We start from the raw sequence: 24148 nt of genomic DNA on the forward strand, positions 1-24148 counted from the left end.
AACATAGGCCCAGCATGACAAGAACTTGATTGTTCACAATAAAAGAAAATGGACTGATAAGAGGGCTAGTGTACGACTAATAATTGGAGTTGCAAAGCAAGCGCGAGTCCCAAAGTCAAACGAAGGCTTATCAGGCGTTGCAAGGAATTGAGTTGCAATCGAAGACATATTATCAACTAAAGAAATTGCATTTAATAAAATCAGTTGAACGTGATTTTCCTTGTGCTTGATTTGGAATATAAGTTTATCGCAACGCCCATTAAGTATCCATCCTTATGACCTGTGGACTGTTCCATCAACTTCACGTACGGCTGGTGGTCATTCAATCTTGCGTTTAATGAAACCTCGTAAGCGATGAGAATATGCGTATAAACACAATAAACAGCTATCTACATCGGACGTACTCTGCAAAACGCCGGTGTTAGTTTAACACCAGCCTGGGATCTATATCGGAAAACACCAGGAGCCTGTTGCATAAAACTTTTTACCTGAGAAAACTTTGGTAAAAACTGAAAACTAAGGTTAGTCTGATTTCTGCCATTGACCTTAACACAGGGCAAAAATTCAGGTAAAAACAACATGAGTTTTCTCAGGTAAAAAGTTTTATGCAATGGGCCCCAGAGGTCTTGAACAACACCAGTTTATAATCAACCGATATTGGTTTTACACTAAGTGACGTTGCTTAAATGGCAAATTGGTGTTGGCCTAATGCAGAACCGGTGTTGTATCAACGCCTCTCTGGTGTTTACTGATATAGATACCAGGCTGATGTTGCAGTGTATAGCTTTACTTTTCTCCAATTAGTAATATCAAGTTCAAGCATGGTGGTCAACTGCTAAGTCCAAGTCTTGAGAACCTTTTTTTTCTAGGGCTTGGTGTTTCGACAACGCTCTCCATCATTTACCTAATAAACGCTGTAAAAAGTAATAATACAAAATAGACCAATTAGTTCTTAAGAACAACATTTCGTTTATAAAACACGCATTTATTATTTCAAATTGAGAAGATGAAAATAAATAATTGTAAATTGAATGATAATGAAGAAAAATAGATATTAAAGGGACATTCAAATAAATGTTTTAGTCTTTTTAGACATAAAGTACGCCCAACTAGGTAATATGGAACAACCATAATATCATTCCAAGTTTACTTCTAAAACTTTAGGATTGAAGATATTATGCATATTATATTAATCGTTGATTATTCGAACGTGGATGCTATTTATGAAGTACTTAATGACGAAAAAAAGAAAGAAATAATATCGACTTACAAGATATCGACTGGAAAATCTTCAGGAAAATCCGTTTGATTTCCGCTAAACCTACAGAAGAAATGATATGACAAAAATGAAGTAAACAATATTTCATTTTAAAAACAGGATAAGTAGGACGCCCTATTGCCAATTATTCGTTCTATTGCATGGAAATGTCACAGATTTGTGATGACTGATGTTTGATTAAATTGTTGCCACTGATGGGTAATCATATGATATTGGACACGAGTTATATACCAGTTATTAACGTTACAGATTTATGTATATTTTTTAATCTAAGGATTATTCATTCGTTAACTTAAGTTGACTTTTACTCTGACGTTCTTACCTGTACTTTATCAGTTAATAATCTATGGAGGAATCGCAACACGGAATCTAAAATTCAGTAGACGTAATACAAACATACAGTATTAATTCTCATGTACATTTTGAAGAAATATGAAGCCAAATTGTCAAAGGTCTGCCAGACTTAGCATCAGAATGTAGTCTGAAAACTAACATTTTAATTTATAAATAACAGTCTCCCCCCCCAAAAAAAAAAAACATCAATTAATTCTAATAGCTGGATTTCGGTATTGCCGGATATAAAGTCATATGTAATACTAGCATCTGGGTTTGAATAGTGTAGAATAGAAACAGGATAAACACATCGTTATCATTCTATACAAATTTCTGACAAAATGATTTCCTCACCTGTATGGGATAAGATCATTACTCAGATCAACATTATTAGACTCCAATGTCAGATCGACTTCGATCAAAGGAGAATGAGTGGTAGCCGTGGTCGTCGACACTCGATCAGTGACTGACGCCGTTGATCGCCTTGTCGTCGTTTCCTCAACTGCTCTCGTCGAAGTCTCTTCCTCAAAGAACATCGGCTCCGTGGTCATCCTTGACGCCGATGATGTCGGGACGATGGAATCAGGAGTGACCGCTGGTAGATCTTCAATGTTGGGTCTGTTAACATCTCGGGATCGGCAAGGACCAGATTTCTTGAAGACAAAAATCTCGTTGAGATGGGGAGGTCGGTTGAATGGATGATCATAGACTGTTCAGAAGAAATTAGGAAATATGATGATAATGATAATAGTAGCAATACTAATACTTCTTTGGTCCATCCACATGTAACTATTTATTTTAAGTCGGTGGTTTTCATTATACATGTACGCCTTTATTTCAATGCGTAAATAAGGTAGGCTTTTTTTTACTTAAAGTCGAATATATTGTAACGAACTCAGTCATTTTTTATGACTGACAAATGACTCTAAATCCTTATCATAAAAGGGGCAAACAACATGATAATTTAAACCAACCAGCAACTGCATAACTTTTCTTTTGGAAGCAGTGTCCCAGACCCCGCTGTCTCAGAAAATCTCGAAGTTCATCTACTTTGCTTTCCACGACCATTTGATTTGGTCGGCCGCTGAACTTTAAGACATACACCTCCTTGTCGGGTACAGTTCTGAGTCTCATATCCCTCCTGTGAAAGCCAGAACACTGCAGATCAAAAAAGACAAAAGAAAGTTGTTGTTCTTTCATTACCTATCAGATAATAAATGTATATCACAGTGTAGATAATATCTCCATGATATCACGAATTTAGTAATCGAAAGGGGAAACACATATTCCTGTCACCTGGTCTATGTCAAGCCCCCCCCCTAGAATTTGAATACTACTGTATAGGATGCTATGTATGGAAAGCTTACACATCATCTTCACTTGAAAATGTTAGTGCTCATCCAAATGGAAAAATGGGAAAGGCAATTCAAGAAAACTTGATCATGTGCTAACTACGAATTGGCTTAGTATCCGAACTGGCAGGAACATCCTTTACAAGCTGTGCACTTTGGGGGCAATTATATTGGTGACTACATTTTTATATAATATCTACATCTTTCCTTGATAAACAATGACGTCCAATGAACTTTATGTTTGATTGGACCCTTCAATACCTCTGTTGGTTCAGCAGCGGTGGTGTTAGGTGGTAGCATGTACGCAGATATAGCAGTCTGTGTACATAGGCTAGGTCCAGGGCTGGATGGAGCGACGTGATGGATAAAAGGAGCTCGAGATGGATAATGAATTCCTTCACTGTTTGCGCCTAATGGTTCAATATAAGACACGATTAGTATTATTTGGTGTGAAGTGAAAAACAATAAAATGAAATAGGCCTTAATTACTGAATAGATCAATCGAACAGTATAACACAGTCTACAGCGGTGCCAAACAGTTAGTGAACTCCACCAGAAAATGCACTCCTTCATGCTGAATGTTGAATGTAGACAACATCGCTTCAATGTTCTGCGAGCCCGGAGATTTAAACTTTATTGAATGTCATATTTTATCACCTGACTTCACAATTAGGCCTAAATATCTACAACATTGCAAGACGTAAACACTTGAAATATGTTCATTTTCTGGTAGGGTTCAATAACTTTTTAGCACTACTGTATAACGATGGTACTTTGGGGCTTATTGTTTTGGAATAGCTTAATTTTCAGCGTGGGTTGAAATACATGGGCTAAATCTGTGATCATCCCCAACATTATTTATTAAAGAATTGTCTAGCAAAGAGAATCTGAAATAGTTTAATAAAAAACAATCCTTTCATGATGTTTTATCTGAATCTAGCAAAATGATATCATCCCATATGTCTACAGTTTTCTACCATTTTCTAAGCGTATAAGAATTAAAGCTGTGTGACTAAGTTGCAAGCAATATGATTAATATTTACAGGATTGTAAAAATGAAAATTGACGCCACTTCGCCTGGTTGAAATGCGAGCAAACTTTAATAGAAATATCCATGAAAATATCTTGTTAAATACCTGAATGTGCACATAGTATGGTTAATTTCAAACTGCAAAATTCCCATTAATTATAAAATGCGAGTTCGAACGACAACTTGTAAGCTTTTACCTGCTAGATATTTGTTCAAAGCACAATGATTAACGAAGGCAGGAATGGTGAATGTACAGGCGGGAGCCGCTCTTGTAATGTGCGTTCCACCCTTAATACGACGAAGTTCTATATCATCACGAAGCTGTTCAAGATGTTCATAAGTAGGACATCGGGATTCTGGTACAGAGAGAGAGAGAGAGAGAAAGAGAGTAGACGGAAGAAGAAAAATAAATAAAAGGAGCTTTATAATCACCCCACCAGTACAACGGAAATCCAGATGAGATATGAAGTGAGAGAGTGGAAGGAGGAATAAAAGAAGATAAATCAAATAAGTCCTTTATCATCACGGAACTGTTCAAGATGTTCATAAAGTAGGACATCGAGAATTTAGGGAGCTATGAAGTGAAACGGATTGGTAGAAAAGAAGATAAAGAGATAAGAGAAGTTCAATATCACCACGGAGCTCTTCTAGATGTTCTTAAGTAGGACATCTGAAATCTAGATGAGATATGAAGTGAGAGAGAGATAGTGGCGGGAGTAAGGAAGTGAATAAAAGAAAATGAAGAATGAGATGAGGAGTATACAGAAAGGAATTGTGAACAGATTATGATGAAGAGAAGGTTGTGACCAAGAGAGAGGGGGGAGAGAAGGGGAGAAATGGAGGGAGGTAGAGATGAAAGGATGCAGGGAGAAGGGAGATAAAGATTGAAGTGAAGAAATAAAATTGTATAGAGGAATGGGTGAAAAGTAAAAAATTAAGTAGAGAGAGGAGAGTAAATCAGATAAAGATTAAAGTAGAAATGGGAATAGATAGATAAATAGAAAGAAAGATAGATAGGTAGATAGATAGACAGATAGATAGACAGATAAATAGATAGATAGATAGACAAAAGTAGTGAGATAGAAACAGAAAGGGGAGCAATAAAAGAAAAGGTGGTATCATGTGAAGACAGAAATGAAAATAAGGACACGGTTACAGATGTTGATAGTTTTTTTAATGCATCAGTCAATTGAACCTTATGAGTCTCAATATAGTGAAACTTTATTAATAATCTTTACTCGGTTTTGCTTCAATTGCCATTCGTATATCGAATATGTACATTTTTATCCTAGTGATCTCCCCTTTTTCGGTTAATGGAAGGCCTCATTTGGGGTCTAATTGCAAAAGTAGTCCGATACATAAAATTGGTTTTGAATTGTGAATAAGTGATTGAATCAAATCAAATAAATCAAAATGAATAGGTCATACCTCCACATTGTTTGATTCCATTCTGGTGGTTTACTACTTCTTGTCGAGCGCAGGCAAGATTTTCTCCCGAAGCTGCGGGGATGAGAATCTCACCAGGATGGGGTCGTGAAGAAGGGGATATGATTTCAGCCCATCTTCATAACAAACAAAATGGATTATTTATTAATAATCGGCAAACTCGAGTGCCTATTAATTTACGATCAATTATTTCAAACTTAAAATGCAACTTGGTAACGAATGTCTAAACAAAAGGGAATTGAATAGCATTTAACCATTCTGTAAAATTTCGTTCAATAGTCCTTCTCTGAAGCGATTTTGTATTTAAAAACTCATCCAGTGGCTTCGTTTGGGAGAAATTGTTCTGCTTTTTAAATAAATATTTCTTCATTTTCGTATATAATATTTTGTTTTCTTTCCAATCAAGTATAACATCTCAATATTTTTTCGTTGTGAGTCAACGATTTGGAGGCTCTTCAATCGTTCTTCCATGTTTGCACATCTCATCTCCATCATACAACGGGATGTATTTTGATATCTTACACCATGTTTCATTGCTATTATCATTCCTTCATTTTTGCTCGATTGCCCGATAATCTTTATTAAAACGTACGATTGTATGAGATTATCAAATATCTTTTAGGGAATTGTATAATAATGAAAAAAAAATCACTTCTCAATAATTCTGAAATAATGAGGGAATCAACAAATTATGAACCTAAAATTTCCACTATGAATTAATGATTCAATATATTAGGGGGAGGGTGGTGTTTTTCTATTTAGTGTAGTGAGCAAAATAGACATTTCATTTAATGTGCTGATTATATGCTGCATTGTAAAGATTTGACGGTTTTGTAATGATAAAACATCGTAATTCACCGACCACACGTGCATTTATTTAAAAATAATAAAAATTAGTTTTGACTGCGAATTGAGTAAAAACTAACTCCATTGAAAGATAATTAAGGTATTACCACTTACGTTTCATAGAATGCAGAATGGTATATCCCATGTTGGAAAGATTCCCGGCCAGGTCAAGGGAGTCCTTCGAATCGAAATATTCATCGTAAATTGCGAGTGTACCAGGCCGACGATGAAGGCGGAAATGTGTCGCAAAATACACCTGTTGTGGCTCGGAGGTGATGCGTAGCTTTATGATGAGATGGAAATGAATAATGAGAATTAAATTTAAACTGAAGCATTAGCATGCCGAGGTTGAATAATGAACAAGAGTATAGTTTACTCATACGAAGTTACCGAGAAGGAAGCTGTTTACTTTCGGAGCATAATGAGCGCCCGAATTAGGATATAAATGTAGATAATGGTATCATAGTAATTGAAGAAATAAAATTAGACATTAATGGTGTTTTATCGGGCAGCATGTGATTTTCTATGAAATATCTACAAATCACAGTGTGATGCCATAACAAGAAAAAACACTGGTTATATATATTATATATATATATATATATATATATTATATATATATATATATATATATATATATATATATATATATATATATATATACATTGTGAAAGAAATGGATGAAGAGAACAATGGTAGGCGTAGCTTAAATCAAGGTTGCCCAGAGCTATCTACCCTGCATTGGAAAAATTGGTGATGCCGAAAAAATGTCTCTGCCTGGAATCGATATATATATATATATACATATATATATATATTCATGTGTGTGTGTGTGCGTGTGAGGGTGTGTGTGTATCTATATACTATGTTTGTTTATATTATATTGTATATATTATGTTTGTTTATGTATGCATGGTATGTGCATGTGTTTATCGGTGTTAAGGTGGGTGTGTGTATGTGTGTATAATTATGCAAAGTTATGTTGAAGCTTGATTTAAAATGGGATGCAATGATACACATAGGTTGATTTCTGCTTTCCTGCAAATCATTTAGCACTTTACTATTAATTATTATTAAAATACACAGAGGGTTTGGGGCTTAGTTAAGTATTTTTTTCAGATATGAAAGTATAATTTTAAGGAGTTTCATTCCGTCCTTATTTGCTTCAGTTCTTGGTAAATATATATGTACTTTTTTTGCATATCCTTGTTGGTATGAAATGAAGATTTGTAAATTTTTGTATTTATCTGCAGTTTATGTAATTCATTTGAATGAAATCCTTAATAAAAACATGTTGAAAAAAAATTTATGTCCTACCAAGGGATCTGTCGGTGTTGGCGCCCATCTTGGTACCAGAGCAGACAGGGTGAATTCTTCCAAAGTGTCCTCAGTATTACTGATGGTTCCGTTCACCCCTTCAACAGTCATCCTCAAAGGTCGGGACATCAAGATTACACGTCCTACGAATAAAATAGACATGTGATTGGGAAAAGGATGGATAGTACCAAGAGCTTAGAAGACGAGAATAAAAATATCCACCGTCCCAAAAATGTTTGCATTCTGAAATATCTTGATTTGTTACATTTTTGTTCATGTGATTTTAGTACCTTCTGGCTCCATCGGAGACCAGCAGCAACTGGTCTTGTTTAGGGAATTCAGTGATACATATTGTTATTATTGTGATAATAATAATAATTATTATTATCATTATTATTATCATTATTGATAATATCATTATCATCATTATCATCATCATCATCATCATCATTATCATCATAATTATCACTGAATTCCCTAAAGATGATCGTAGCTAAAAGAACTGTTATTCTGTATGTTTTTATCGTATGAAATTAACTACCTATATAGACCGAATCTTTGAAAAATATACGATGTACTGATTGTTATTATCATTATAATTAATATTATTATCATTATTATTATCATCATCATTTTTATTATTATCAATATCATCATCATCATAATCACTACTATCATTGAATTCCCTTTACATGATGTAGCTTCAAATCTATTATTGTTTATGATGTTTAAAAGGAACTGCAGTGAAAACCTACCTTGATCATTAGCACCATTGAAATAGCCTTTAATACGCCGAAGAACATCTAGACTTGTACCATTCACAACGGTTGCACTAACCCACGTGGTTGGCTCGTAGCGGCGTGCGGAATAGTGGCGCCCACGGCAAAGAGTGTTAAACCGAGGACCTAATCCACCAGACCGATCACGTGACCCCAAAATATATTGGCGAGGATTGTTCTGATCTCCCACCGGTCCAGGTCGAGGTCTTGGTCTATCATTTGGACCCATCTCAGCTGGAATCCTCTCGGATTGGTCGAACCATCCCATTGTTAATGTCCAATGGGGATGGTTAGAAGTAAAAGCTCTAAATTTTCTCTTGCTGAGCTCACGAAACCATTTAGAGACCCGTCCTGAGATAGGTCTCATTTCATTACGGATATCCGGGACGCGTAAGTCAGGTGTGTCCGGCATTTGAATTTCCGGTATTTGGATGTCCGGAATTTGTATCTGGACGGGGCTAGGTATTCGAATCTGTGGAACATCAACTTTAGTGATCTTGATCTTCCGGTCTCTCACCTCAGGCTTGATAGGTAGCTGGATTTGAAGAGTGGGTATCTTAACATGTGCTACGCGAATGGGTGGCACATGGATTCTCTTGGGAATCTTCGGTCTCCAGATACTGTGTCTCTTATTGCTGCAAAGCAGTGACATGAAAAAAAAATCTTAGACGTGTATTCAATTGCTTTAATAACATGGTTATAAAAATTACACGAAATAGGTCACTTTCTCTGAAGGTAAATTGCAGTACATATTATAACTTACTGGAATTCATTTCAAACTATACCGAAATTATAATTCATTTGTTCAATTTATACGATGACTGTTAGACGTGATACTACTACTTGGTTACCTTTTATTGTTAAACTGGCGAATCCAGGGTGGGAACACACCCGGCCGCCCCCCCCCCCTTGAGAGGCACATTTGAAATTTCTAATGTAAAAATGCCGTTAAAACAGAAATGTGCCCCCCTTTTTTTTTAAAGTGAAGACCCTTATTGGGGCTTGTCAAAGTTTTTTGTGGACGAAATACCCTTAATACCCTGAGGTGTTCGGTTCGCAAGATACCAATACTGCATATAATATATTCATTAAAAATTTAACCACACACTTAGATAGACACGTACCACTAGTCAATAAATGCTACAATTATAAAAAGAGTCCAAGACTTCCTTGGATATCGAAATCAATATTACGGTCAATAAATCGTAAAAACAATTTATACTATGCCGACAAAATAAATCGTTCAGAGAAGTCGCATCGCAAATACACCATGTATAAAAATACCCTCACAAAAAAAATTTTGCGCAGCGAAAAACGAAAATACTTCACAAACCAATTAATTCATTTCAAGCATGATATAAGAAAAACATGGCAAACTATAAACAATGCCTTGAATAAGTATAGCGTAAAATCGAACATAAGAACAATAAAACACAATGATATCGAAATTCATGATTCTGCGCGGATAGCTGACATATTCAATCAATATTTTTCACAGATCGGAAAAAATCTAGCCGACAATATACCATTAACACAAAAGAAATTTACCGATTTCACTCACCGACCAAATCCTAATTCTCTTTTTCTATTATCAGTACATAGGAATGAAATAATAGATTCAGTGAATGATTTAAAAAACAAAAAGAGTTGTGGTCATGATGGTATTGATAATATTTTATTAAAAAATGTCATAGAATATATTGTTGATCCTTTAGTACACATATTTAATCTATCCTTAATTAATGGCGTCGTTCCCGACAATATGAAAATATCTAAGGTAATACCTGTGTACAAAAAAGGAGATAAGAATAATGTATGTAACTATAGACCGATATCTTTATTGCCTACTCTATCAAAGATTATAGAAAGAGTGATATACAAGACTCTTAGAATTTTTGAATAAATATAACATAATTTCTGACTTTCAATTTGGATTCCGCCAAAAGCATAGTACTTCTCATGCCACTCTTTCATTTGTTGAAAAAATCACAAAAGCTATTGATAACTTTGAACATACAGTAGGTGTTTTTCTGGACCTCTCCAAGGCCTTTGACACTATAAATCATGAAATACTACTATACAAACTTGAAAATTACGGAATCCGTGGAAAGGCCTTGGAGTGGTTCAGGAATTACCTAATAAACCGTAAACAGTTTGTTAACATAAATGAACAAAATTCTTCTCTACTAAAGGTTAATTGGGGTGTTCCTCAAGGCAGCATACTGGGCCCACTTTTATTTTCGATCTATGTAAATGACATTCACAATTCTTCGACAATGTTATCTTATATTCTTTTTGCAGATGATTCAAATGTACTTTATTCTCATCCTAATCCCGATATTTTAGTCAATATATTGAACATTGAACTGGAGAAGCTAGTACAATGGATAAGATCTAATTAATTGTCAATCAATGTACAAAAAACGAAATGTATGCTTTTCAGCAATTCTTTAGATAAATTACCATACGATATTAAATTGGACAACGCTGACATTGAAGTGGTCACCACAACAAAATTTTTAGGTCTGATAGTAGACAACAATTTTTCTTGGAAAACACACATTGATTTTATATGCCGTACAATTTCACGCAATATTGGTGTTATAAATAAGGTCAAGTTTTTTCTTCCAACTTCCTCCCTAAAAATGCTTTATTCAACATTAATTTTACCCTATATAAACTACGGGATAATTGTCTGGGGAAATACACATACATCATATCTAGAAAGAATATTACTTTTACAGAAAAAGGCATTGCGCGTTATTTTTAATATGTCCTGGAGATCCCACACAGACAAATTGTTTATTGACAATAAAATCTTAAAAGTAAAAACATTATATCAATATAACTTGGGTCAATTTATGTATCAATTAAATAATAATATGCTACCATCAATCTTTGATTCTTCGTTTAATAAAAACAAAACTATTCATAAATACCCTACACGTCAATCCGAGGAATTTCATTTTCCTCTACCCCGGACAATTCTTGCCAAATCCATCTTCACTTTCGAAGGCCCTCGACTTTGGGGCACTCTTGATAATACTATCAAAGATTCCCCAAGCCTAAATTCTTTTAAATTTAAGTTGAAAAAGTTTCTCCAAGATACTCGTTAGTTTTTTTAACTCTTCATCACTCATACATTATATTTTTCATATATACTCAGCACTACGAGCTGTGAAATATGATATTTTTCGTTTTCCTGTTCTGTAAATTCGCTTTGAGTGTTGGGGCAAGAATCTGGAGACCACTGATCTTGCTATTTTCTCTCATTTTCTATTTCTTTCCTTTTATTTCTTTTAAATTATTCATTCAGATAGATTTAAGTTCAAATGTCTACTATGTTGGGTTTGTGTTTTGTTTATATTCTTCATACGTGTGTTATAGGAGGCTGCATCCTACAAGCTTCGCTTTTTAGCAGCCTCCTCCGTTTCCGACCTGTTATCTTGATTATTATACATAATAAGTTTCTTTGTTTTATTGATTATAATTATATCAAGGTGTATGTAACAAAACTATTGTAAATGTAAATGATTGTTGGAAATGGAAAATAAATGAAATGAAAATGAAATGAAATTTTTGGCTAAGACCCTTGAAACCATATTTTTTTTCTTGTCAAAAGTTTCCCAGGGAAAATTTGCCCCCCCCCCCTTGAAAGATCATGGATCCACCCCTGTACTGTTCCATTTAAAAAAAATCATGTCATAAAAAATGGTGTATCGATTGGACTGGAAATTTTCATTGGTGGATGAGATATTTCAAGCTGGTTTGCTTCATTTTTAAAGCTTTCTTTTTAAATTTATTCTTTGGGGGGAATTAGTTGAATGATAAGGGAATCATTGTCGTATTTATCGCCATGTGCGTCTTTGGACGGTGAGTGTGCTCTATTAACAATCATCATGTTGCTGTATCGACAACGGCGTCTTTCGGCAGATTTTGCACTTTATTTTCAAAGAAATTCTCATGGAAAATAGCAATGACGCCAAAGGAGTAGAAATTAGCTGTACAAATTATACAACTCTTTAACAGTTTCTCTACTTTTCAAATCCACATTTTTGTACTGAGTCTTTGCACCACATAATATTTCTATAAGAAACCGCATGTAAAAAAATACATGTATTTAGTACCGATGTATACACTCAGATTGAACGCAAGCTCAGTTATAGGGCCCTAGCTCCCCCCCCCCCCCGATAATATGTTTTTATTGCATTAAGTACGGAAAATAACATTTCCTTCCTCTTCGGTTTTGGTGAATGCATTAAATGAGGTTTTGATAGTGTAATGTTTGAAACAGACCAGAAATGCCCCCCCCCCCCGATCAGTAAGCAAAAACTTTAGGGGGCTTACTGTTGTCTAGTAGTTATGCAAGGCAGACGGTTTTATTTTTTTTTCAAGCGGCAATTGTCAGTTCGTATGGCATGTCTAAAATAGCCTTTAAGCAAGGCCCTGTGTCTTTTGTGATATCAATATCATATACCTACCGACTGGATAAAAGACTATTCGCAAAAAGCCGAGTTTTGGTGTAATAGGATTGAACTACGATTTAAAAAGACTTAATATACACCCCACGGGACTTTGTGATACATGTAGGCCTAACAAATTTGAAACAGTTGAGCATTTCTTAATCGAATGTCCCAAATATATAATAGAGAGGGCCATGCTACTTACAGAAACAAATCTTTCAACCTCCCAAAAAATAATGGATCTCTTAAAGAGTACTAAAGTAGAAACCCAATCTGCACTGGTCCGTTTCGTTCTCAGAACGAAACGACTATATAAAGTCTGAATAAGGAGGAAGAAAGGAGACTTTTCTCCTTCTTTCTTACCCTTGGCTGATTATCCGAGTTTTTTTTTAATTTGGCGATTCGCCAGGGGGACAGAAAGGAGATAAGGATGAAGAGAGAATTTTCGTTGTTAATTTGTTGGTTTGTTTAGTTCTATTTTCAATTTTTTTTGTTTTGTTTTGTTTGTGTTTTGCACTTTCATCCTATACTTTAGTTTCGGTTTCCCGAAACCTGGAGTTTTATCAGGCCACAAATCCAGTCTACTTTTGCTTTTTCTGTTGTAGCTTACTGTAGCAGAAGAAAGTCAAACGTGTTGCAAGAATCAGAACGTAATCAAAAGAAAAATTAATATTTTAAAAAGGAAGGGAATCAAAAAAGAAATAAAAAGAAAAAAAAAGAGAAAAGAAAAGAAAAAAGAAAAAGAATTTATAAAAAAAAAGAAGAAATATAAGAAGAAAAGCAAAGAAAACAGAAGAAAGAAAAAAGAAAAGAAAAGAAAAAAAAAAGAAAAAAAGAAAAGAGAAGACAAAAAGAAAAGAAAAAAATAAAATGAAAAAAAAAGATAAAAGAAAAAAAAGACAAAGAAAATAACAGAAAAGAAAAGGAAGAAGAAAAAAAAAAGAATTAGAGAGAGAAGGAAAAAAAGGAATGGAAAAAAATATATAATAAGCTACTGAAAATGAACAAAAGCTGTGGCAAAAATAGTCAATCCTTACTGGTTGCCAACCAAGGAAAGAAGAAGAAGAAGAAGTGAGTGCGAGGATTTCGTGCTCACGACTATTTCGCGCTCACTCAGGTATCGCCAATTCTCTTCGTCTACCGCTAGTCTCGTCTCAGCCACTGCTTGACGAGAAATTATAGAGCCAACTCACGGGCCTTGTCAAAAGGCTATGTCTAAACCTGAGAGGGGCGGTGGGGGAGGGTGCCTCTCTTTAATCAGAGAGAGACTAAGGATATTTACATTCCCTATCTGTGACGTAATCAGGCAAAGACTTAGAGGGGCTTAGTTTTATAAGGTGCATTGCTTTGATATTTGTCAGCGAGTCGATAATCCACAATTCGATTTTTGTGACTTAAATTAATTGTTAAGTTTGTGATGAATTTGGCGTGTTAAATGCTCATTTAAATGTAAATTATGATGCTGGAAATAATTTATATTGATTAATAGAATAATAGGCCTATATACGTTACCATATTAAATCTATTTCATTTTTAATTTGGGGAGGGATATAAATGCTGTAAAATGCCGCTTTCTAAGAAGAAGAAATACATGGATGTTATATGTCCATCCCATCAGCATCATTATTTCATACACGCTTATATGAGAAAACATAAAATCAGAACATTTGACAAATAGTACTATCGTATATCTAATGATTTTGTATACTCTTCTGTTGGAAATTAGAAGAAAAAAAATAAAATGTGAAACTTAACTAGGACATACTCTATAGCACGTGATTTAACATCATTCAGACATGTTCCGTTTCTTTTATTTATATCAAACCAACATAATTTGACTTGAGTTGTAATAATGAAAAATAATTTTGTCATACCGTGTTGGATAGCGTTGGTTGATAGCTTCAGTCATCCCATTCAGAACCACTACCAGGATAACAAGGGCAAGAACCCGGACCATCTTGGCAGCTTCTGGCGACCACTCTCTTCAGCAATACTGCAAAATGATATCACAAATGTTTTAAAGATAATTATGTTTTGTATATATCGACAATGTCTACCTACCACTAGCATAATGCAGTGTGATAATTAAGTGCCTAAAACGAGGGATCAGATGTGTGTTTCATAAAGCTGTTCGTAAGATACGAATGACTTACGCACGACTGGTGATCCTTTCTTGTGCTATGTGATATCCCTAAATGTAATTGAGTTATGACCGACTGGAACATGTTCCAGTCGTGCGTAAAGTCATTCGTAACTTTACGAACGGCTTTATGAAACACCCACCTGACATGGCTAATGGGGCGAAATTTCTAGAAAGCTGGGAGAAAGCGAAGCGAGCGAGCAATTAAAAAAGATAACACAACCATCTAGCTTTTGAGATAGATGTCGACATAATATTCGGGAAATATATTTGATTTTTTTTTCATTTACTTTTCTTTCGTTTTTTCTGCTTTTTCCTAAGTCGTGAATATTTTGGAGGTCCACGGCCAGAGTATATCCCCCCCCCCATCTGTACGCCATGTGACCTACGGCATGATGAATAATGTCATGCTTTTAATGTCACCTGCATAAAATGTGCACTTTAGTATAAACGAATAAGCATCATTATGATCAACTACTGCCATGACCTTTAAAGCAGGGGCGGAAATCTCTCCCAAAAGGAAAATTTGACATGCAAAAAAAAAGGTTATCACCCCAAATTTAAAGTAATTTCGACTAAAATAAATTAGACAAGCAAAAAAAAAACGGTTAGCATCCCAAAAGTAAGGTCTATTTCGATTTTGAATGATGTATTGATTTCTTACAATCATAAAATAGACCACAAATAGTAGGGGGGACATTTGATATTGTGTCCCCCCTACTATGGACTTCCGCCCATGCTTTAAAGTATGGTAGTTTTAAAGTGAAGTTTATGCTTGATCAGTTAAATGCACTTACCTCTACGTTAGGTTCCAGAATAACGCGGTGCCTCTTGCTGGACGGCGCGTCTTTTGTCTGCAGGTCTCGCTATACAGGTGAGTGCTTGAACCACAGACAGGATCTCGCACCAAAACTAAAATAATCTCTCCAAGATTATTTCGATTAAAAATCCTTTGACTTCCCTGAAACTTGGGACTCCTTGAGTCCACATCCGGCTGTGCAGGGTTACGCCCGTGATCATGACAAAAACATATCCGTGAAAAGGAAACGCTCATAGAACAATATAGATTTCACGAGGTACCAACTCCAGGGGTCATATCAAAGGGATGATCTTCAACCAGTGGCGGCACCAAAGAAGTGGGGCATGGGGGGGGGATTTGATATCGTTAGTTGCCCCAAGACATTTCCAAAACTGAGAAAATAAATAGTGTCATAATTAAGCATCATATTCAAGCTGCTCTAAAACATTTCTTTCTTAAAACTCTATTGCTGTTAAATTTGCATGATAATCATTATTGTATTAACTTCACGCTCGAGTTTGTGTGCAACTCGATTTCTTTGTCGTCTGCCCCTGTGTACAACGAATCTTCCTTTGCCCCCCCCCCCATCCCAGTGCTGCCATTGTCTCTAACCCTTCCTTGTTTAACCCAAACCAAACTAGTTTACGTTCAAACATAATTCCCGACAAACACAAACAACACTCTAAAAAAAGAAATGTGAACTAAACATTTGAAAGGTTGGAGGAGTGGCAACATTTTCTAAATGTTGCATTTACCACTTTAAATGGTTCTTTCCCAACACTTAAAATGTTGGATTCAGCTGTATACAAGGTTGGATGTAACATTTGGAAAAGGTTGTCACTCCTCCAGCCTTTCAAATGTTGATTTAACATTCGAATTTTTAGAGTGAAGTAGGAGCCTGGAATGAATGCATGAATAAATAAAAAGAACACCTGCGTGAACACCCTTTCCTTGTAACATGTGTATGGGAGGTAACCAGAATGTATCTAACAAATTTATACTCTTTCTTTACAAAATTTCCAGCAAAGTTATTAAAATTCAATAGAAGACACGTCCCATGGGATATACGAATCCCCCTTCCACCACTTTTTTCCTCCAGCCCATCACCTCTCTATCTTCCATGCCTATGTGAGGAATTTAATATGGTTACCATAGTAATTTTAGTATGGTTTTAGAGTTTTAAATCCAGTCCTTACAATATATAACAATATCAGTCTACACGTGCGTTGATGTTCAGTTTGATTCTTTATTCATAGTTAGGCAAACTATATTTACAAAGAACTTGCTTACATCAGCTGTAATACAACTTAAATGAACATTTATCAATATGATTACAAATGACATGAATTAGAAGGGGCCAATTTTATCCCCTTTAATTTCCCATTGAGTCTCGGTGAGTATATATAGGATTCGTAGATATTAGAAAGTAACAATGTTGTATTTTCTTGAAGTTTCGATGGTTTATAGATACTGGCTTGGAGAGGGGGAAAAACACCATCGGAATCTTTGGTTATTACCAAATCAATTTATTACCCAAATAAAAATAAGACTAATCACACATAGCCCTTAAGCATGGAGTGGGCGATTAATATCAGAAAAAAATCTCACTTTTATGTAGCTCTAAGATATTTATTATAAATAAAAATGTTACCGAGAGAAGGCGCTATATCAAGAAATAAACAATCGATGTTGACGTACAACCAAAGTTTGAAAGTAAGATTTAACGGTGGTTTCATTTCTCTGATTATATCAAAATTGCTATGTCTGTAACTAAACAAAAATCAGGAAGAACACATCAGAAAGATACACGAAGAACTTTCGTAAAAATGATGTCTTTATCGATGTTTACCAAAAAGTAAAAAAAAATGTTCCTGGGGTTTGGATACCTCGATAAAAAATGATTGAGGTACCCAAACCCCAGAAGAACGCAAATGGCTTGATATGAAGTTTTCATCAACCAAAATAATTGATCTTTAGAAAAGCGCCCTGCAAATATAAGACACTTTAAATGTTAAAAATACCATTTTCAAATATTTTTTTCTCAAAATACATCTAATTACCATTGTAGGCATAAGTTAGTCGTTTTTATACTGTCAGAATTTACATATTCAAAGTAGACAACAGCAATAATAACGATATAGTCAAAGACGTTTTAATATATCTATTAGACCGAAAGGTGCGTGCGCATTCAACACAAAACAAATGAGATTAGGTTGTTGTTGTTGTTATTTTGAATAGGCAAACTAGTCAGTTTTGACTATTGTTGCCTTATAAACATGCTTTCGTTTTTCTCCAAAATATGATAATTTTTTTGTTCAAATTATGTCAGTTTGAAAAGTAAAAGAAAGAAAGGAAAGAAAAGTTCTCAGGAAATTGTGCAAGACCACCTCTCCTGCTCCTGTGCAAAATAGCGGTAGGCTCCGCCTACCGCTATTTTGAAGACAAAAATAAGCCCTCATTGATATTCATGAGCATGAAGATATTCATAATCTGGCCTTTTCATTGGATGAGAGCGTCATTAATACGCGATTTCCCCGATTCTTGGTTGTTAACGATACAATTGAGAGTATATCTAGACCTAGAAGAAATGGGGGGTGTGGTTGTACAAAAAAATAACATAGATAATTCTTGCCTGTTGAGTTTTCATTGTTTATCGAACTCGGGTTCGAAATATTGACTCCTGACTCAATAAAAACAATGTTATTCCAAGTGCCCTTCCCCTGGTATTTATGCAATAATTTAAACTAATTTTATGCATATAGAACTATTTTCGAAAGCAACCGTAAAAAAAAGACAAATAAAAATTAATCGAAAATTCTGTGGGGGGGGGCGGGGCGCGAAATTATTTTTTCCACAAGAGTTCCGGACTCCAATATGAATGACTTGCGTCTTAGGAATAAGAGTACGCATGCGCGTAGACTTCATCTTCACGGGGCACTCTGCCCCCTGAGGTACGCTTGAATGCCGCCCTCCCCAACCCCCTTCTCTCCCCAGAGTAGCGGCAGTGGTACCTTATTATTACTCGGACGTTGAACACCATCGTCGAGGATTGTCATCCACCTTCAGCGGAATAAGAATTTCATTGTGTCGATTTGTCAGCTTCATTGGGCTAGAAAACCAAAGAAAGATACAAATAAAATTTAACATTTCCCATAGGCATGACAATCAGAGGGCATGAAGATGGGGAAGATTATTATACAATTTGGTTTATTTCTTTAGTTGATCTCATATTCATGCATATCTATTCATAATTTCAATAATAGGCTCGCTATCCATATACGTCTTGTTTGGCGGGACTCCTCATGCTAAAGAAATTTACAATTTTGAGAAAATATATTGATGAATGCCATACACCGTAATAATAAAGTGGATCACTTTATAGACTGTATTGCCTTCCCCATTGACGGGTCCAGGGGGGGGGGGCATTTTCAGCCCGTGCCCGCGTCCCCCTCCCCCAATATTTTAAAGTAAATATGCCGTTTATACACATGTGCCCCCCCCCCATTTTTTTTTAGAGTCACATCAAATATTTTTAATAGGATTATGTCGTGCATACACAAGTGAGGACCTTTTTTTCTTTGCTTGTCAAATTGTACGTGGGACAAAATGACTTTCATTATTTAGTAACTACTTTCCCTTTTTTCACTTGTCAATTTTTTCTTGGGAAAATATATCTCCCCCCCCCCCTTTGGAAAATCCTAGATCCGTCTTTGGGAAATGGCGATAACAAGATTAATAACAAAATTGGAGATGTCCCGGCATAATTATGGGAAGAGGTTTTAAGAAGGAACGATGGTGACCACAATATGACAGAGAAATTTGATTGCGGGGGGGGGGGTGGTGGAGAGGTAGTTAAGGTTTGCAAGCTGATGGAAACAAATACGACGAATATTGCTCGTTTCAAAATTGTTGATTACTTTATTTTGGGATGAAGAATATCCTATACAGTTTTGAACTATTGTTTTTGGTACAATAATCCTGTGTCTGAAGAACGCTCATGTGGCATTAAATGGCAACAATTTCGACCACAGCAATTAAGTGCGGAGTAAAATAACCGAAATTAATCAACCTACGTGTCATAAACATCGGTGAAGAACGATGATCCGAGTAAATCCGATTGATTCTGATTGGAGTTCGGAAGAAGTCGGATCAACTGATGAAATTGTACGTCCACTCGGTGACTGATGGGAAATCCCCCGAAAGACAAGGCGTAAAACCGGGTTGGTCTCTGCTCATCAAAGAAGATCTATGGATTTGAACAAGTCCCTGTATCTTTTACAAATTTATTTTTTTTAAAAGGTGATCTTCAACTCTTTATCTACAAAATATAACAGGTTTACGGCAATTAATTGTTAAGATATCGTGTCTCGTTACTCGGACAGAATCAGGAAAGGAAATAAATATATCAACACATTAAACGTAATCTTTATTAAAAGTAATAAGCGAGGCAGATATGTTGACAGATTTTTTCTTCAAAATGTGAGGACATTTTCACATTAAAAAAACTGTAAGTCTAAATGTAGTGTGGTCTGACTACAACTTAATATTGAAATTTGTATGAAATTGTATTTTTTGGGACGTACCCGCTGATCTAAAGGGTTGGGTAAATCTAAGACTCGTTTGCGAGATGCGAAGAAGGAAATAGTATAGCGGACGTGCTGGCCATCTCCCCCTCCTCCATGGGCGTCTGAAAGGCTTCTATCGACTGGTAATGAAGCCACCTGCGTCCGGACAGGTTTGGCCATATTAAGCTTTACTCCTAAAACAGGTTAGAGAGACAGAGACAGAAATAGAGACACGGAAACAGACACAGACAGACAAGGAGACAGGGAGGGAAAAGCAGGGGGGTGATGAAGTGGAAGAAACCACGTTTCTTTGTAGGGCCACACTTTTTTAAGAAGTACTTTCTTGATGGAAATAAACAATCACCTCTCTTCTTCTTTATCTTCTTCTACTTCTTCTTTATCTTCTTCTGCTTCTTCTTTATCTTCTTCTACTTCTTCTTTATTTTTTTCTACTTCTTCTCTTTATTCACCTTTTCCTCTTCCTCCTCAACCTTCTTCTTCTACTTCCCCCCCCCCCCTCCTCCTTCCTTTTTTTCCCTTCTTCTTTTTCTAATTCTTCTTCTTCTCCTCTTCCTCCTCCTCATTTGTCTATTTCTTTCTCTTTATCTTCTTCTTACTTCTACTCCCACTTCTACTAATTATATTGTTCTACTTCTACTATTACTACTATACTTCTACCACTTTTGTTCTACTACTACCAATACTACTTCTATTACTACTACTACTACTACTACTACTACCACTACTACTACTACTACTACTACTACTACTACTACTACTACTACTACTACTACTTCTACTTCTAATACTACATCTACTCTTACTTCTTCTGATAATTCTACTACTAATTCTACTACCTAATACTACTACTTCTATTTCTACTACTACTACTACTACTACTACTACTACTACTACTACTACTACTACTACTACTACCACTACTACTACTACTACTTCTACTAAACTACTACTACTACTACTTCTACTACCACTGCTACTACTACTACTACTACTACTACTACTACTACTACTACTACTACTACTACTACTACTGCTGCTACTACTACTGCTTCTACTACTACTACTACTACTACTACTACTACTACTACTACTACTTCTACTTCTACTACGACTGCTACTACTACTACTACTACTACTACTACTGCTACTACTACTACTTCTACTATTACTTCTACTTATACTATTGCTTCTACTTCATCTCATTTGTACATTATCAATTATTCTGCGTAATTCGATTCGATTCAACGCTTCTTCGTCCTGTTTTAATTTATTGTCATGATCTCATTTTTCTTATACTTTCAGAAATTACAAGATGTATTTAACCCAAAGCCTGGTTTCTTATCACATCCTCCTTTCTCAAGTTCTATTATACTTTGTTCATACTTTCTTTTTTTTTACAAATTATATATGTATTACCAGCTATTGTTATGACATTATTTGACGAAGTTATATTAATTCTGCTTGTATAATTTGTAAAATATTGTCATGAGAAATTAAAAATTAACTTTTAAAGTTGAAAATCGATCTGAATTCTGACCACACAAGAGAAGTTTAGGAACAATGTCAATTCGAATTTAATCACACGTTAATTGACTGGAAGGTGTTGTTTAAACCCAAACTGAACTGGTGTTTCAACACTTCTGTCGTGTTGCCATATCGAGATAATGTGGTGTTAAATAGACATTGGAGTTTTGTGCAGTGTGTTCAGTAAATCATGACTTATCCTCAGAAAATGTCTTTAAATTATGTATTATCATGATTATAAAGTCAAATTACCTTTTGAATTATCTCCCTGGATGTATTTGAAGAGGCGATGAAAACCAATATACGTAGCGACATCGAAAGATGAGGTGTTCACAACGGTCGAAATCCAAGTTGAACGACGATACGATCGAACTTCGATGTCGCCGAGTGAACAGATTGCCCTGTATTTCGGGCGTGGCATCGAATGTCTGGGTAGAAAAATTGTTGTCCGTTTGTAGTCATGAGCATAGCTTATGGATATATCTAAATACATCACTGAATCGAAATTGATATTCTTGAAATAAACGTGATTGTCGAAGGCGTAATGAGTCTAAAAAATGAGGGGGCTAGATATGGCGTGTCGGGTAAAGTTTGTAAAACGTTGCGGGCGAGAAAAAAATGATATTTTTATTATAAAAAACAATTTTGTGATAGATTTTGACATAATATTCAGAAAAAAATCATATATCACCCTTTTCTCTTTCCTGGTTGTCGAGGGGGGGGGGGCAAGCGCCCCAAGCCCCCTCCCCATCTCTATGCCCGGCGGTCAGTTGTCCCGTCAAATACAACATAATCAGCTGATTAGTTTGTAATTAATGCTGATCAGAGAGGATTTTCATAATTGGTGTATAGATTATAGGTGGACAGCACTATATAGGCTAGCGTATTGATTTGATTTGATTTATTGTTTCACATTCCACAAAAACATACATCTTGAACACAATTATGAATACATGATGACAAAAAATACATAGTTGTAGTATTTAACAAGAAAATACAATTACGTGAAATATGAGGAACCTATCAAAAAGCAAAGCTTGTAAACATATAGGTTCCCAGAAGAAAATAATCAAGGATTAAAAAACTCCTAACGCAATGAAGCGACATCAATAAAATGAAAATACTCAATACATTATAAAGAGATCTACAAGATAGTCACTCGGGCAAGGCGCTTAACCACTAGCATACGATTGTAAAAGAAATGTTTTCAGCCTACATTTAAAAGAATATAGAGAGGGCGCCTGAATTATATGGGTGTCTAAATTATTCCAAAAGGAAGGCCCTGTAAAAGCAAATGATTTAAGGGCAAGAACAGTGCGCACTGGGGAAATGTGGAAATTGTGTACTTGTCGAGTTGGGTAAGAATGGATTTCTTGATTTTGAACAAGCAAATCAGATAATACACTTGGTAATTCCTGTTTATTTAGTTGATACATAAATATACCAACAAAATAATAATATAAATCGGTTACTTTCAATAACTTGTTTGAATAAAAAAGCGGATTAGTATGAGCCAGGAAGTCAGAAGAAGAAATTATCCTCACGGCTCTTTTTTGAATTTTAAGTATGGATTCAAGTTTTGTCTTAGAGGCATTTCCCCAGGCTAAAATTCCATTATTCAGATATGGTAACAATAAAGTGGAATACAATAGTTTCAAAATGTGATGCGGAAAATGAGGTTTAAGTTTAAGTATCTGAGGGCGCAAGATGCAGAATACCCAGCCCCCATCCCCTTAATATGACGTATTATGACGTCAATTATTCTATATTTATATTTGGTAATATACCTTTATTTAGCAATAATAACAATTAATGGTGATAATAATTAAAGGTTGCTTTATAGGAAACGTGATGATGGGCTGACCAGCTGATAACGAACAAAACAAGATTCGCATGAGAGCAAACTTAAAAAAAAATGCTCCTGGATTCGTCACACTAATGATTGAAGTGGTATTACGGAGCAGTGTCTTTCTTTTTCCTAAAACAACCTTCTACTCGAATGCTAGCTGCATTATTCTCGCAAAATCCTACACTTATTTTGTACAAGACTGTGTGTAATGATATAAAAAGAAATTGACTAAATTTATGAATGAAGCTCTTCTTTTGAACTACAAAAGTTGAAGAAAGCATTTCCCAACACCTGGCTGGAAAATATATAGATCAAATGCACAACAATAGGAAATAACGATTATACCTAATCTTATTGAAATATCAAATGGTGATTTAGATGTAAATATCATGAAAGCTAGACATT

At 35.3% G+C, this 24148-nt stretch overlaps 1 protein-coding gene and 1 pseudogene across 1 annotated transcript; both read right to left on the reverse strand.

Annotated features, from left to right (window-relative positions):
- Window positions 1–544: 544 nt before the first annotated feature.
- Window positions 545–15890, reverse strand: LOC121428712 (annotated as a pseudogene).
- Window positions 15891–18757: 2867 nt separating this feature from the next.
- Window positions 18758–20529, reverse strand: LOC121428853 (heme-binding protein 2-like). Its single transcript, XM_041625718.1, has 3 exons — window positions 20368–20529; window positions 19858–20030; window positions 18758–18893 (listed from the first exon to the last, which is right to left on the reverse strand). The coding sequence occupies exons 1-3, from the start codon at window positions 20527–20529 to the stop codon at window positions 18803–18805; spliced, it is 426 nt and encodes a 141-aa protein (XP_041481652.1). The 3' UTR covers window positions 18758–18802.
- Window positions 20530–24148: the final 3619 nt, after the last annotated feature.

Source organism: Lytechinus variegatus, chromosome 15 (genome assembly GCF_018143015.1).
Source record: "Lytechinus variegatus isolate NC3 chromosome 15, Lvar_3.0, whole genome shotgun sequence".
Classification (NCBI taxonomy): domain Eukaryota; kingdom Metazoa; phylum Echinodermata; class Echinoidea; order Temnopleuroida; family Toxopneustidae; genus Lytechinus; species Lytechinus variegatus.

Excerpts from the sequence above, each read along its gene's own strand:
- LOC121428853 (XM_041625718.1), bottom strand. The coding sequence starts at position 20,529 with ATGGCCAAACCTGTCCGGACGCAGGTGGCTTCATTACCAGTCGATAGA. Across the intron at positions 20,031-20,367 it reads CCAACCCTTTAGATCAGCGG|ATCTTCTTTGATGAGCAGAG; the intron begins GTACGTCCCAAA and ends TCAAATCCATAG. Across the intron at positions 18,894-19,857 it reads TTCACCGATGTTTATGACAC|CCCAATGAAGCTGACAAATC; the intron begins GTAGGTTGATTA and ends TTGGTTTTCTAG.